Here is a 16,289-nt window from a genome sequence, read left to right on the forward strand (position 1 = left end):
TTTTGCTTGAAAATGCTTAGAGATTAATTTCTCCTTCTACTTAATTTTACTGCTATCTCAGTAAAAATATTTTTGCTCCCTATACAAAAAAGTATGAAACTTACAGACAGGACAGGAGTTAAGTGCAAGCAGAAAGTCAGTTAAGGCATCTAGAAAGCCTCCCAGCAGGGTTGAAAAGAAAAAAAGTGATGCTGATTTTTTGTATGTGTTGAAATGCCAGAAATAGAAAGACAGAATTTACTCACAGTTTATATGTGGAAATTAAATGAATTTATTGAGCTGCTGTAGGACAATGTGTCTTTTATGTGGAAACACCCTTGTCACCAAGAGAAACAACTGTCATATATAAAATTTGATTTGTCTATCTGCTACTCACTGGGAGTCATGTAGGCCCATCTGTGCTAATTGTGCAAAATTAGCTTACTATTCTTTTCCATTAAGGGTAAGAATTTGTGTTTCAGTTCAAAAGTTCCTATACTAAAATAAAATCTGTACAATGTCCTGTTTTCTCTACTTTACCTTGGCATGTTCTGTGCATTAGAAAACCAAATGCAAATGTGGCTGATAAAAGCTGAATCATTTTATTATCTGACACTTTTTCTGACCTTGTGCTATGTTTAGATTCTGTTTGCTACCAGAATCAAGCAGTTGGATGGGACAGTGTTAATAAAGCATAATGCTGGCTGTAAGGTTAAGAGACAACACACAGGCACTGAAATAATTACAGATAGTCTGGCACCTCTGCTGTGGCTGTGATCTCGGATTTTTAATTTAAAAGAATCTCAGGATAGTGGTAATGTAACTAGACAGCTGTATTTCCGTCTGTGCACAAGAGCATACCATAAGACATGTTGAACTTGACTTAGACATTTCATGTTACTATTCCCCTTAACTTTATATTGTCCAAGGGAAGTTTAGCCATTTACATTTTTATCTAGTACATACTTAAAGTGGCAATTACTGTTTAGATAATTCCAAGGTAGTCAAAGTAAGAATAAATTTGAGTAAATTTGGCATCAGAAATCAAAGGCCCAGTTTCATCCCTTTTAATTCCTGTAAAAGTTCAGCATAAGGACTACAGGATACTGTTTTAAAAATCATCCTCTATCATTGGATCTTATTAGACCACCCATCTACTCTTTTCCCACATTTTTTTGGATGAGAAAGAGCATGGTTACAGCTTGAAAGTTACTTTACTAATTGCAGGGGTTACTCTGTTATGAAAGTTGTATCTTGTTGAATATATCCCCTCACCTGTAAATGCAACAAACTGCAATGTTTAATGTCTGAGGACAATGCTGTATGTCATTTTTTACCTGAAGTGTTAGGCTGAGTGAGCTGAGCATAAACAAAGAGCACTGAATACTGCAAACAATGTAATTTTTTCTAGGTCATGAGCACCAGTAGAATAGTTTCTTCAGATGCAAGCTCACCACTTAGAAGAATGTTATTCAAAATGTGTACTGGCCAAATAGAAGGCAGAATTTTTGTCTCTCTGTTTTAAAGGCAGATGTTCATCCACTTTCAGTATTTGATGGTTTTCTCAGACTCAATATATAACAGCAGTTTCACTAATAGATTTGTTACTTAATGTTCTATTCTGTTATTTTCTCACTCTTGTTTATGGATGATGCCACAGAAAAAAGTGCAAAAGTGGAAGTTGCAGTAACACCACCAAGTGATTCAGGACCGGTACAGAATGGAATCGCCCATAACGTTGAAGAAGAGGTTAATTTATTTTTTATTCTTCTTTTTCTTTTAATGCTAGTAAATATATTGGATGCTTGATTGTGCATTTAACTGGAAGTACACATCTTAATAGCAAGAAACTGTTAATGTGAACTGTCTATGATATATTTAGTCTTCATTTACAACTGAACCCAGTGTATGATTTGCCTTATATAAAAGCTCTTCCCTTGTGCCTCTCTGCCCTTCAGTGTAAGGTAAGGTAGGAGTCTGGAATGTATTCTTTTAGGGAATGTATTTTTGTGTAATCAGATAAGATGTTCGCAGCCGTAAATATAGCTAATGGAAATTGCTTGTCTGCTTGTCATCACACTGAACAAAAGCTGTTCTCTTAAGAGGGTAACCTGTCATGTTTTGCTTCATGGGATAATTAAAAAGTACTTATAAAAGAAGAGCAGTGCGCAAACTTTTTCTCCATCCTGCTTTCTATTACCTTGAGACAAATAACAAATTAAGCTGAATGAGATGTAGTATACTAGTGTTTCTATGACTTTTATTGCATATGGTTAAAATTTGAAAAAGAAGTATTTAATGTATTTACTTTAACATACACCTTTTGTAGATAATAAGTAACTGTGTAACTTAACTTGCACAATGTCTACTGAAATAGCTATACAGTTGAGTTAGTTTGTTGGGTTTTTTTAATAAGCTGTAATTCTCAAGAATAGCTTACTGCCAATTTTGGCCCTGCCAGGCCCTTTTTAACTGTCTTTTAATATTTAATTTATTTCATCACTACCACCTGCATCCCAAGCAGGCAAACAAGTAGAAAAATGCTGGTGAATAGATTTTGCTAAACTTGGACACTGCTGGTTTAGACTGCAACAGCAAAACCTGCATGGAGAGAGAAAGTCTTCTTAAAAATAACCCTTGACACAGAAGCTTTTATGATGGCTTTGTTTATGCAGTTTACTAGTCTTCTCATTAGGCTACAGTGAGACAAGAAAGGTACTGCAAAAGATGGCTGAGCAGTGGTCTATACCATAACATGAGCTTCCCTTCATTAAAAATGGGATGAGCTGCATTCCATTTACATACAGAAAAAGCATGTGAAAAAGACAATGGCCATGTTTTGTTTGAGTTGTCCCAGGTTTAGGTTTTGATATTTTATTTGCTTTTGCTTATTTATCATTTAACAAAATTGTTAGTCCAAGTCAGAGATCATCATGCCTTCTTCATGACATGAGCAATATCACAGTAGGTGAAATTCTTTCCTTGAAAGGTTCTGCAAGCCACAGAAGTGGTGTGCAAGTTATTGAGTGTGTTTATGTCTGTTGGCTGCTTCCTAAACACAATAATCCCTCACAAGGAGCATAATTTATACTGAAACATACTTATAACAGGGAGAGGTTATAAATTTTTTCTGTAAAACTGAAAAAAACCACTGAGATGTATAGTAGGGTGAGTATTTGGGAAAAGATTCTGTTTGCTTTACACAGATGAAGGTGGAAAAATGACAAGATGATTGTGGCCAATTGGTGTGCTGGTGCACCAAATATTGTCAGATAGCTTTAATTCTTCACTGTTAGAAGATAATTTTGGTCTCTAGGAATAGAAATTGAGAATCAGAATGAAGGATCTTAAAGAGACGGGTGGGTTTTGATACCCTAAATGACCAGTAATGATAATGAGTCCTCATGGAAAGGAGAGCATAGTAGAACATTAAATTACCTTTTCTGTTAATCTAAGTTGTTCAGACTGACATGCTACTTAAAGATCCTTGTCAGCCCAACAAAGCATTACTCTTACATAAAGGAGATGAGTAAAATTTATGTAATAAAAAATCTCAGCACCACACTTCAACACTTAACATTTTAAGGTAAGGAAAGATCAATTTTCGGATCCTGTTCTGAGAGTCCGATCTCACCACTGCAGTAAAATATGTCTTTAGACTATTTTTTAACCTTAAAAAAAAAACCCTAAAAACAGAAAAGCAACCAAAATCCAAAGCACAGTGGCTTTTAGACTTCTGTTCTCAAAGGTCACTAAGGCATGACTTAGCCTGGTGTAACTTGTTAAGATGTATGTAAATGAGTCTATGGGATGTATGAAAACTCTAATAGACTCCATTAGAGTTCAGTAGCTTAAGAGGGGAACTGCTCCTGCATTGTAAGACTTTTTCCACTGAGAATGTTCAGTGAAAACAATGAAGGAAAAGCAATCTCAAGCAATCACATCTCACAGCAATGTCCATATGCTATCATTTTGCATTGTAATGAAGCAGTTTCTGAACTTGTTCACAAATCTACAAGGTCAAGCAGCCTCATCATTCAAGACAATGGTTTCAATTTCAAGCAACTGCAGGGTAAGAAGGGAAAATTACTGCAAGAGTACATTACTCAGCAATGTCTTCCTCTCATCTCCCTTTAGACATTTTAAACTTTCAGTGAGGGCGTGGAACTTCTATGTTAATTTCAGCAAGTATTAGCACACTCTGAAAAACCATTGTGCTGTACCAGAGGTGGGATACATTATTTACCCTTATCCAAATGACAAGACAGAGCAAGCAGGGAGGTTTGTAACTGGTGGAGGAGTGATTCTGCAGAACTATTTCCATCAATCTGAAGGAACTTCAGGTTTCTGCTGTCACAATAAAAAATAGCAATCCCCTAATAACATTTTGAGATTGCCCATGCTGGGATCCTCCCCAATGGTCTTTCTAATTTTATCTTCTTCCAGTGATAGCCTGACATCTGCTGCTATCTCAGGCTCCTTCAGTTATTGGTATGCTGGAACCTATTTTGTAATTTAGAGGTATATATTGGAATTTTTGAAAAGATGTAATAAAAGTAGTCTACTCATCCATATGAAAAATAAATAGGTCTCTGTGATACTTGGGACCCTACTTCACTATGAGGTCCTGTGCCTACTCTGTACTACAGGGAACCTTCCTCAATGTATTGCCTAGGTTTTTGTGCACAGCTTCCTGATACACCCTTCCAAGCTGTTGCATCACTCTGAAACTAACACTGGGCTATTCAGCTTCCTTCTGCTTTGTATATTGACACTAATAGAATTACTCCTGATTTATAAAGTGTGGGTGACAAGTCACACATGCATTCACATGACCTTTTTCTTTGACAAAGATTAGAAACTGAGGAAGGGAAATCTGTCATTGTTCTCCCAAGCTCTTCCAAACTTTATGCAGATGCTACGTACCCTTAGAAAATAGTGTATCTTCACAGACAACGGTATCAGTTCTAAAAGCAGCTCTGTTCAGGGAAGTAATACTGAAGGCACAGAATAGTATGCAGCCAGTCCTCATCAACAGTTTCTCCTCTTTCAAAAACTCATTAAAGCTGAGCAACAAGAACAAACCCTTTACAGCTCAGTCGTGACCTACAAATACTCTTGAATTTTGATCTTTTTGTGAACAAGTATTCTCCATTTTACACTGAGGATATCATTTGCTTCTGTTCCTTGGGTAGAATTCAATCTGGAAGCTTGAATGTTTGATGATTTTTCCTTACTCTGATGCAAAAGGAAATGCTGTAGTGTCAGAATTTGGAAATAGAGTATAAAATTGCTTCTCTCCAATTTTCCACTTGTCTGTGTCCAGAGATACGTTTTTGTGATCCATAAATGCTGTTTAGAAAATCTTTTAAGAAAACTTATCTTTAGTGCCTCCATGTCCCAATGATGATCATTTAGAACTGAGAAAATTAGAGACACTGTCCATCTTGAGGAACCAAGCTTCAAATACACCTTTGGGGAAACAAATGTTGTCCTGAAAACTGTGGGCTCAGAAATGGGTGTAATTACATAGCAGATCATCAAGTATTCCTAAAATGTGTTTGCAATGAGGATGCAGGAGATGTGCATAAGGCTCTAATTCTTTCTTCTCCATTGCCAAGTTCCACTGTGGTCTTCATGCTTTTCCTTCTTGCAAAACAAGCATAGTCATATTTGTCGGTTTTTTCTTACTTTTCACTGGTTCAGATAATGGTGTCTGGGTCTAAATCCCTAGATGCAAGCACTTCAGTAATATGATGTTCTGTACTGGAGTTAAAATTGTCTGAAAGTAAGTACATTAAAAATTGTATGTTCCACTAGAACAAAGAGAATATGCAAATAAATCCATCTTACTTATAAAACCCCTGTTCTTTTAAAAGTATGCTGTTGAGCAAAGGACCCTTGTGAAAGGCAGGCGTCAGACTAAGACTGCAAGAAAAGGGGAAAAAGATGGCTTTTGTGTTGTATTTTGATTTTCATATATTTGTAAATTAAAGTTCTTTTTAAGAAAGCATAACACTCCAAATGCCCGTGTTTTAGTTTTCTTTATACGTCTTCTGGTTTCTTTAGGGGTTTTTTGGTCATCTTTATTTGCTTTCCAGACTCTTATTCTTTCCTCCGTTCCTTTTTCAATTACACAGGGCTGAAACACTACACAAGACAGTGTCACAGACACTGTCAGTTAATAACTTTCACAAGGTTTCATGAACTGGCTGAATTTCACTTTTCTTTCCTTCCCCACAGCCCCCACTCACCCCCTCCCCCCCCCCCCCCTTTGTCTTCCTTTGTCTTTTCCAAACTCCTTTGTCTTGTTTTTCCCTTTTTCACAGGCCTTTAACTCCATTCTTGTCAGTCCACTCTCCTCGAGGGAACTCTGCTGTCCTTTTGCTAGCCCAAGCCCTTGAGCAACAAGATAGTATGTCCTGATGCTGCTGAAATTCAAAAAGGCTTTCCAGAAAATGTCCTCATCAACCCAGTTATTTGTCCCAGACAGTAAGACTCACATAATCCCACTGCCACTGTAAGCAGCAGCAGATGTCCTACACTTTGATAAAACAGGGACCCTCAGCTGAGAAGGACAGATGGCTGCGGTCTTCCCAGCCCCTAACCAGCACAGCAGGGAACAATACCTCCTCCCACCATACGGTCTGTACAACGTTCCTGCTTCATTTGCAGGCAGAAATTGCCTTCCCTCCTGCTGGATATTGCATCTTCCTCAGGGATTTTGCTCTGCTTACAGCATTCTGTCTCAACCTTTAGCAGGTTGCCACAAAGGAGAAGACTGTTATATAAAGCTTCATAAAGTGGTACTGAGCATGTATCTGAAAATGAAAGAAGACTAAAAGGACACTGACTATCTCATTAAATGTTTTACAGGGTGCCCTTCAGAGACATGATCCTTCTGAGAAGTCCAATTGTCTCCCTTCCCCCCCCCCACCTTCTTAACAAGCATTTGATTAAGTGTGTTCAGTCGTAGTCGTTTTAACCTGTGGCTTTCCTAAAAATAGTTTCCAATCTGAAGATAACACCTTTTCCTCCCGCCTACACACACACACACACACACACACGCATATACACGCACGCACACATACACATGCGCACACTTTTACCTGTTTCCATGGAAACTCCACTGGAAAATGTTTACATGCCAACCATGTCAGAGATAACTTTTCCATGAAAACACAAGGCAACTTGCATGTCATAGGAAGATGCTGCAAATACTCTATTGTTTTCATTGGACCTAGCCCGCCTGCCTGAGCAGCACTGTGATAAAGCATGTTTTGCCCTCCCCACCAAAGAGCTCAGCATGGTGGGCTGTGTTTCAGGACAGAGCCCCTCGTAGGTACAGATCTCAGCTGCCCTGGAGTACACACTCCATTTACATCAGATTAGCATATATGAATTTCAGTAAGAATTTCATTGTGTTCTCTGTCTCAGCCAATGATTCTGGGCTATATTAAACATTTCTGTGTCCTAGAGAGAGTGTAGAGAACATGAGAGCTGCCTTTGTTGTAAGGCCATGATATATTCCAGCATCTCTGGTATTTGTTTCATTGATCATTAAAAATAGATTCTCCAAAGCCCAAACGTTTTTTTTCAGTTGCTACACTCAGTCTGAAGTAAATGCCTGCATCTTATTTGCTGGTGTAGCTCTTCGTAACTTGATGGAATTGCGGTGCCATCAAAAGGGATTGATCTTTATTTTCCCAAGACTAGTCAGTTGCCTATTCCACACTTTTGTCTGCTGTATACCAGTCTGACTGACTTGAAAACTAGGACAGTGAAAAGCAGTGTGAAGACAATGGCTTATTCTTCAGATCTATCTCCATCGCACTGTAGCTGTTACTTCTCCTGGTGGTCTGACTGCAGTTTTCACTATTACATTCTGAGTATTTGTGTTCAGATTCCCCAAAGTGTGCTGACAGTAACATGGACATAAAAAACTGCATGTAAGCTCCAGGAGCAGTGCTTTCATTTGTGCAAGAGCCTAAGAGAATGCAAGCAGCAGTAGCAGTCTGGAGTGAATACCTACCTGAGCCTTGCTTCTCCCCATAGGCTCCACTGAAAAGGTAGCTCTTCTCAGTGAGTTCACAGTGCAGAGAGGATTCATACAAATTAGCTGCCCTGAGAAGAGCATCCATGTATACAGACTGTATTCTGAAAGTGCAGGGATTTAATTTTACTCCCTGCTTGAATTTTACTCAAGAATTCATGAGGAAAGATGTTGTTTTCTGTCTTAGTTACCCCATAGAAATTGCATACTACTGTACTGACTTAGCATCTCACCTTCTTTCAGATATTATTTTTCTAAATGAGAGGTAGGAGAACATAAATGAGTGATTCAAGTTACAGACAAGAAACAGAAAGGAGAGACATGAGGCAGTTCACAGTAGGGCTCCAACTGACATTGTCCTCTTCCTTTCTGGTGAAATAAATTAATGTGAGATTTGCTATTCTAAAGGAGAAAATCAGTTTCAATTCTGAAAATCAGTACTTGCCTCTGAGACAGGTAACATTTTAAGACACCATATTTTTTTCTTGAATCACTTATTTTGAGAAGTTGGGTTGTACAGAGCTCTTCATTTCCAAGAAAAAAAAAAAAAACCTCAGCAGACTTTTGCAGCACTAGCAGGCAAAGAAAGAAATTGCCTTTTTATAAGTGGTACAATATCTATACTTTAGCATAAGTTGAACTGCAAATAGCTCCTGTCTGCAGTTTCCTTTCTTGTGGAGTCCTAATGATAATTCTGTACTGATTAATGATACCACAAGTCAAAATGCACATGATGTACAAGTATGAGAATTTATAGCTCAGCTTTTCAGCTTAGTTGGGCTAACAGAATAACTCTCGGAGTATAATATTTGTAATTCATATGCTATAGTTATTATACAATACAGACTAGTTGGTAAATAGTGACAGATTCAGTATTTTAGATAAGTTTCAATTTGTTCATTGTAATTATTTTCCATTTTGTTCTACTGTCAGGAAAAAAAGTATAAAAATGCAGTTTGATGTTGTGCCAGAAAAACAACTGTTATTCCTAAGATAGTGTGAGCATAAGCATCCATGGAGACAATGATTTTCTGATGTTTGCTAGAAGCAGTGACTTTGGCAGATGGAGTTTGCCATAAATTGTTGTTTATAAACAAAATACTTATTGATTAAGTGTCACCATATGTTTGTATTGTTTATATAATGATATATATCATCATTGCCTCTGCTTGCAAAAATTTTCTTGGGAAATTGTGAAAAGTTGTCAGACCAGTCCAGAGCAAACCAATAAGAGACTTCTGTGGAATTACAGACAAGTATTAGATAGACATTCTTGGATGAAGAACTGGTGAAAGATCAATCATCCACAGATTTGGTACCTTTTTCATTATTTGTAATGAGTTACATAGAAGAATTGAAGTAGCAAAAATAGGAAAGAATAGGGTTATGAGTATACATAGAGTGGTGTAAAAGAAAAGAATGTTACAGATGTGTAAAAGAGAACACAGAGCAAAACCATACTTCTAATCTCATTGCTTGAAAATAGGGCATCATAACTATATTTTTTGTAGTGTAAAAAAAAGTATCTCATTAACCCTGGTAGAATATGCAAAGTGAGCATTTTCCTATTGGATAATTAATTCAGTTATCATTATTGATTAATGTGCACTAGGGTACCACATCCATCCCATCTAGGCATGAGTATACATATGATATTCAGCACTGCAAATGTATATGTCACAAAAAAGACAGTCCCAAACACAAGCAAGAAAAATAAGGATACAATAAATAAAGAGTAGAAATAATTATCACAGCTAATGAGAGTTTCATAGAAACACATTAATGACTATTATATATGAAGACCTAATGCAGCTTATGTCTAAACCTTTAATGACTAGTTAGGGGATTAGAAGCACAAGTATTGTTCTCCTCTATCCTTCCAATTGTAGCGAATGACGAAGGAAGAAACAGGAAGACCCAGCAAATCAATAACCAGCTCTGAGACTGTGTCACTGGCAGACTTTGGGGTTTATTGATCATGGGTTTGATCTACATAACAGCAGTCTTGCTGGTGAGAGATGGGGTACACCTGTCTCAAAGAGGGAAGAGGATCTTTGCACAGCAAGTTAGCAGGGCTCATTGAAAGAGCTTTAAACTAGTTTTGAAGAGGGAAAGGGATAAAACCAGGCTCGCTAGAGAGAAGCCTGAAGGTGGCACACCCATGTTTGAGGAACAGTGTGCCCCATGATGCTCCGAGTACACTAGAGCACATTTGAAATGTCCCTGTGCTAATGCACACAGCACCTTAGCCATCTCATTGTATGTAGGGGATGGAGATCCAAACAGCAGCAAAGACATAAGGGTTGTTGATGTGTTGGAAACCACAGAAGCACCTGAGAACAGTCACATAGGAATTAGGGCATCCCCCAAAAAAAGGTGGCAGGATCAACAGCCCAACTGAAGTTCATCTACACCAATGCACACAGCATGGGCAGCCAAAGGAGGAGCTGGAAGCCAATGGGCAGCTGGAAAATTATGATATAGTTGTAATATCAGAAATATGGTGGGACAACTCACACAACCGGAGTGCTGCAATCCATGTCTACAAACTCTTCAGAAGGAAGGAGAGGTGGTGGATAGCCCCATATGTTAGGGAGTGTTTTAACTGTCTGGAGGTTGACAAAAATGATAAAAGGGTCGAGTGTTTATGGGTAAGGATCAGGGGGAAGGCCATGAAGGCAGGTACCATGATGGGAGTCTGCTATTGACAATCCAACCAGGATGAAGGGACAGATTAAATATTCCATAAGCAGCTAGGACAAGTCTCGCAATCACTAAATTGAGTGCTCATGGGGGACTTTGATTTACCAGATGTCAGCTGGAAATACAATGTAGCAAAGAGGAAACAGTCTAGGAGGTTCCTGGAGTTCCTGACGCAGCTGGTGAGGGAGCCAGCTAGGCAAGGTGCCCTGCTGGATCTGTTGTTTGCAAACAGAGAAGGAGTTGTGGGTGGCGTGGTGGTTGGAGGCCATTTTGGGCACAGAGATCATGAAATGGTAAGTTTTCGATTCTTGGAGAAGTAAGGAGGGGGTCAACAGAACTGTTACCTCAGACTTCTGGAGGGCCAACTTTGGCCTGTTTAGGAGCCTGGTTGATGTAGTCCCTTGGGAGACAGTCCTGAATAGCCAAGATGTCCAGGATGGATGGACATTCTTCAAGAAGGAAGTCTTAAAGATGCAGGAGTGGGCTGTCCCCATGTGCTAAAAGGTGGGCCAGCAGGGAAGAAGACAGATCTAAATGAACAGAGAGTTTTGGCTGGAACTCAGGAAAAAACTAATTTATGAACATTGGAAGAAGGGGCAGGCAAGTCAGGAAAGCTACAAGGATGTTGTGAGGTTGTACAGGGAGGACATTGAAGGCCCAAAGCCAACTAGAACTTAATGTGGCCACCGCAGCAAAAGACAAAAAAAACCCCTTACTATAAATACATTTACAACAAAAAGAGGGCTAAGGAGAATCTCCATCCTTTATTGGATGTGGGGGGAAACATAATGATAAAGGATGAGGAAAAAAGTTTGGTGTACTTAATGCCTTCTTTGTCTCAGTAAGACCCGTTGTTCTCAGGCTACCCAGCCCCCTGACCTGGAAGACCGGGATGGGGAGCTGAACGAAGCCCCATAATCCAAGGGGAAACGGTTAACAACCTGCAGGCTACACCACTCAGACACACACAAGGATCCACTCAAGGGTACTGAGGGAGCTGGCAGAAGTGTTCACCAAGCCACTTGCAATCACTTATCAGCAGTCCTGGCTAACTGGGGAGGTCCCAGTTGACTGGAGGTTAGCCAGTCTGATGCCCATCTACAAGACGGGCTGCAAGGAGGATCTGGGGAGCTACAGGCCTGTCAGCCTGGCACTGGTGCCGGGGAAGGTTATGGAGCAGATCATCCTGAGTGCTGTCACGTGGCGCATACAGGACAGCCAGGTGGTCTGGCTGAGTCAGCATGGTCCTGCTTGACTAACCTGCTCTCCTTCTATGACAAGATGACCTGGTTAGTGGATGAGGGAAGGGCTGTGGACGTGGTCTGCCGAGACTTCAGTAAAGTCTTTGACACCATTTCCCACAACATTGTCATAGAGAAACTGGCTTCTCATGGCTTGGATGGCTGTGCTGTTCACCGAGTGGAAAACTGACCGGATGGCTGGGCTGAAAGGGTTGTGGTGAGTGGAGTTAAATGCTGTTGGTGGCCAGTCACAAGTGGAGTTCCTCAGGGCTTAGTATTGGGGCCGGTTCTGTTTAATGTCTTTATCAACAGTCTGGACAAGGGGACTGAGTGCACCCTCAGTAAGTTTGCAGGTGACACCAGGCTGGGGGGAATGTTGCTGTCCTTAGGGCAGGCAGGCTGTGCAGAGGGATCTGGGCAGGCTGGAGCGATGGGCCGAGGCCATTCCTGTGAGGTTCAACAGGGCTCAGTGCCGGGTCCTGCCCTTGGGTCACAGCAGCCCCACACGACGCTACAGGCTGGGGCAGAGCGGCTGGAAAGGGCCTGGTGGGAAAGGGCCTGGGGGTGCTGGTCCACAGCCGGCTGAGCGTGAGCCAGCAGTGTGCCCAGGTGGCCAAGGCGGCCAGCAGCACCCTGGCTGGTACCAGACACAGTGTGGCCAGCAGGACCAGGGCAGCGATGGTCCCCCTGTCCTGGGCACTGGTGAGGCCGCACCTCGAACGCTGTGTTCAGGTTTGGGCCCCTCACTGCAAGAGGGCCATGGAGGTGCTGGAGCGTGGCCAGAGAAGGGCAACGGAGCTGTGCAAGGGTCTAGAGAACAAGTCTTATGAGGAGCAGCTGAGGGAACCGGGGCTGTTTAGCCTGGAGAAGAGGAGGCTCAGGGGAGACCTTATCACACCCTGCAGCTACCTGAAAGGAGGTTGTAGGCCTGTAGAATGAGTGTCCATCTCTTCTCCCAAGTAACAAGTGATTGGACAAGAGGAAACAGCCTCAAGTTGTGCCACGGGAGGTTTAGAATGGATGTTAGGAAAAAATTCTCCACTGAAAGGGCTGTCAAGCATTGGAACAGGCTGCCCAGGGAGGTGGTTGAGTGACCATCCCTGAAGGTCTTTAAAGGCATGCAGATGTGGCACTTAGGGACATGGTTTAGGGCGACTTGGCAGTGTTAGGTTTACAACTGGACTTCATGATCGTAAGAGTCTTTTCCAACCTAAAATTTCTATGAATTCTATTTGTGGAATGATGAAAAAATATGCCCCATTCCAATGCTTATTCCCTGAGTGCCCCTATCTGATCATTGCCAGGAGCAAGGTATGGTGTAAATGGGCCTTTGGTCTGACTCTCTAATATGGCTGTTTCTATCTTCTTTAGTCCAGTCAATCTTAGCATATTATAAAAAACTGCAGAGATTTTACACTACTTTATCTTCTTCTACCTCCCCCAATACACTTATTGCCTACCAGATATCAACCTTTAAATGAAGCCTGGGAAAAGGTCTTCAGATGTTCATGCTAGTTAAGAGAAAGCGATACTGATGGCAGTCATTTCTGCCAGGGATGGTACCGATGTGTTTAATGACTACGTAGAACACTTGGTATTAACGCTATTTGTATTAATATAAGTAAACTGTTCAGTTTTATGTTCATTAGTATTCTGGACAATCCTTTCAGGCAAGTCACCAAAATTAATTTGGAAATGTAGGAGAACTGTGATTGTCTGTACAGCTTCAGGTTTTACTTTATATTTATGTATTTACTATAATATGACCTGTGCTTTTGTGACAGCAGTTAAATTTGTGTGAATTTAATGAAACTTTGTGTAGATACTGTATTATCATTGGAGTTCATAATGTCAACTAATCCAGCTTTCCCATGTGTTCACTCCAGTATCTTTAAAGCTAATGAGCTACAGAGTCGTAACAGGGAGTGAGTTTTGAAGTAGGACTCATTTGCATATAGATGGGTAGGTGGTACCACCTGAGTTGGCCTAGAGAAATGGAGATTTTTACATCATGATAGCAGGTATGTCATAAACTAGCAGAATATTCCCACTTCTTATGGGGCATGTGGAGGTCAAGTGAGATACCAGAAGGCTTCAAAAATGGCACCACCATACGTGTGTTTAGGCAACTGAATTCCAATGTATATATCATGTTATCATTATGTTTTTTTCTCAGCATTGCAGAAGAGAACCATACTGAACATTGCAAGTGCTGAGTTTTCATTATACAGACAAAACTCTTGTTTTAGTATTAGTTTCTACAAAGAGTGAGAATGTGTATTCAGTATGTACATTGTAGATAGGCTGGGGCCATAGACAGTGTGTGCAATCTCTGCCACAAATCTGTGCTGAGTTATTTTATATCACTGATGCTTAGTCTGGAGCATGACAGTCACATTTGCGTGGTTTTATAGCTGCCAAAATTATTTCCCTTTCCTATCTTCAACCTCAGTGTATAGTTCAAAATTCCTTTGAAATTCATGGAAGCTAGATTTACAAATACATTGAACTTCCTTATTTCCACTGATTTTTAGAAGGTCAGCATTTGAAAATCATATGCTGATTCTGATTTATGAAATAGGAAATGGTGATCCAGACTGTAGCATCTGTAAGGCATCCTGGAGTTACACTAGCAAGAAAAAGCACTGTGAGCTCAAGTCTGGCCTTATGTTTCGGGGTTAGTTGTCCTGGGGGAAATGGATAAAGCAGCACAACCTGAAGGTGAAAATATCTCAAACAGATAGATCAAGGTTTCTCAGGAGACATCTGGCAGTCTCCATATGTAATTCTTTGTGGTCCTTTGCTATAGCCAGTTATGTTGCTTGTGGGCTCATGCTAGCCCAGTGCTGTTTGACATAGACATGAGACCAGAATGAGGCCCAGTGCTGATGTACCGTCTGTACTAGTATAGTACTGCATGAACCAGCTTAGGTATTGATTTCTGTACATTTTGCAGACTCGTGCAAGCTCAAACTAACGTAAAGCCTTTGTTGTGACTAAGTACAGTTTTTAATCATGGCTAATTTCTAAAGACGGCAATTGAGGAAGTACTTTGTCCTTCAGTGCTGTTTATGAAGCAGTCATTTATGGAGCTTTATTCCAGCTGAGTCCACTGCTTGTATTATACACAGGCCACTCAGAAAGAGTTACCTAGGCAACCCTTCAGTTGGTCCCTTTGCACTCAAATTTTACCTCAGTCGTCGTATTTCACAGCTGAGCATCCGTCTCTGATTGATTTCCCCATCCCAACACTATCTACCAGAATGGAAAAGGAATGGATTTGGTGTTTAGGAAGTAGCCCCACACACTCCAGCACCAGACCAGTCACCCAGAAGTCAGGCTTCGGTAGACTGCAGCAGTGAAGTACAGATCATCTGCCCGCTTTGGTAAAGAGCTGAAAGCTAAAGGCAAAAACTAGCCTTCTAAGCTGCTCAGCAGCTTCTTAAGTACTGTGTGGACTGTGTCAAATTGTGCCTATGTATTTTTAAAAAAATATTTTAATGATTATACCTATTCACTTTATACCTGTTCACTTTACTGCCATCTCACAGTAATGCACAGTTACCATCATGCAAGGTGGGAGTTTCATAAAGTGTAGGTAGGGGTTAACAAAATGCTGTCTTCTGCTGACATCAACACATAACTGTAAAAGTAGCTGCAGCTTGTCAATGTGTCAGGAGTTAAATAGTGATTTTCTTCCAGTCCACCAGTGTCAGGTAATACAGACATGATGAAAGAGCCTGAGCTAAGAGTTGAGCTTGCCTCTGTAGGTACTATCAGTTCAGCTAGCTGAGTAGTTGAACAATTCAGGAGTTCATAATGGCTCTTCAATCAAAATTAGCAGTAAGTAGCAAATGTTATGAACAATACCAACATATGGTGACATTTCACCAATAACTCTTATACTTAGAAAAAAATAACTGACGTGGCCGTTCAAATGACTGCTTCTTACAGCATTGATATAAGGTTTATGTAAGCCATCTTAAGACAGGGAAATAACTGACAAGAAACCTGCATTGTAAATTTATGAGAAGAGTAACTTGCACACTGCAGAGAGGACTGAATTCTCAATTGCTATCTTTTTGCAAAAGAAGAAAACAAGAACACTATGTGAGGAAGTAGTTGTATACCACTCATGCTCTCAAACAGAGTTTTCACCAGGGACTCTTTTTTGGACTTCTTTAGCTTTCACTGAACTCCCTAGGAAACTTTCCACAGGCTTAACAGGCATTACACCCATCTGTGTGAAAGAACCATTCGGGCCATTTTTTCCATTGCCTTATTCTGTGATATATCAAGTTAGATCCATGTGG

At 40.4% G+C, this 16,289-nt stretch overlaps 1 protein-coding gene across 5 annotated transcripts in view; it reads left to right on the forward strand.

Annotated features, from left to right (window-relative positions):
* SLC24A2 (solute carrier family 24 member 2) overlaps positions 1–16,289 on the forward strand; it is a 111,218-nt gene that overhangs the window by 83,977 nt on the left and 10,952 nt on the right. For all 5 annotated transcript variants that reach the window (XM_055791188.1, XM_055791192.1, XM_055791191.1 and 2 more), the window contains one exon: positions 1,640–1,728. In XM_055791188.1, coding sequence (XP_055647163.1) covers positions 1,640–1,728 — 89 coding nt within the window. The remainder of the gene's footprint in view (positions 1–1,639; positions 1,729–16,289) is intronic.

The sequence above is a fragment of the Falco peregrinus genome, chromosome Z (genome assembly GCF_023634155.1).
Source record: "Falco peregrinus isolate bFalPer1 chromosome Z, bFalPer1.pri, whole genome shotgun sequence".
Classification (NCBI taxonomy): Eukaryota; Metazoa; Chordata; class Aves; order Falconiformes; family Falconidae; genus Falco; species Falco peregrinus.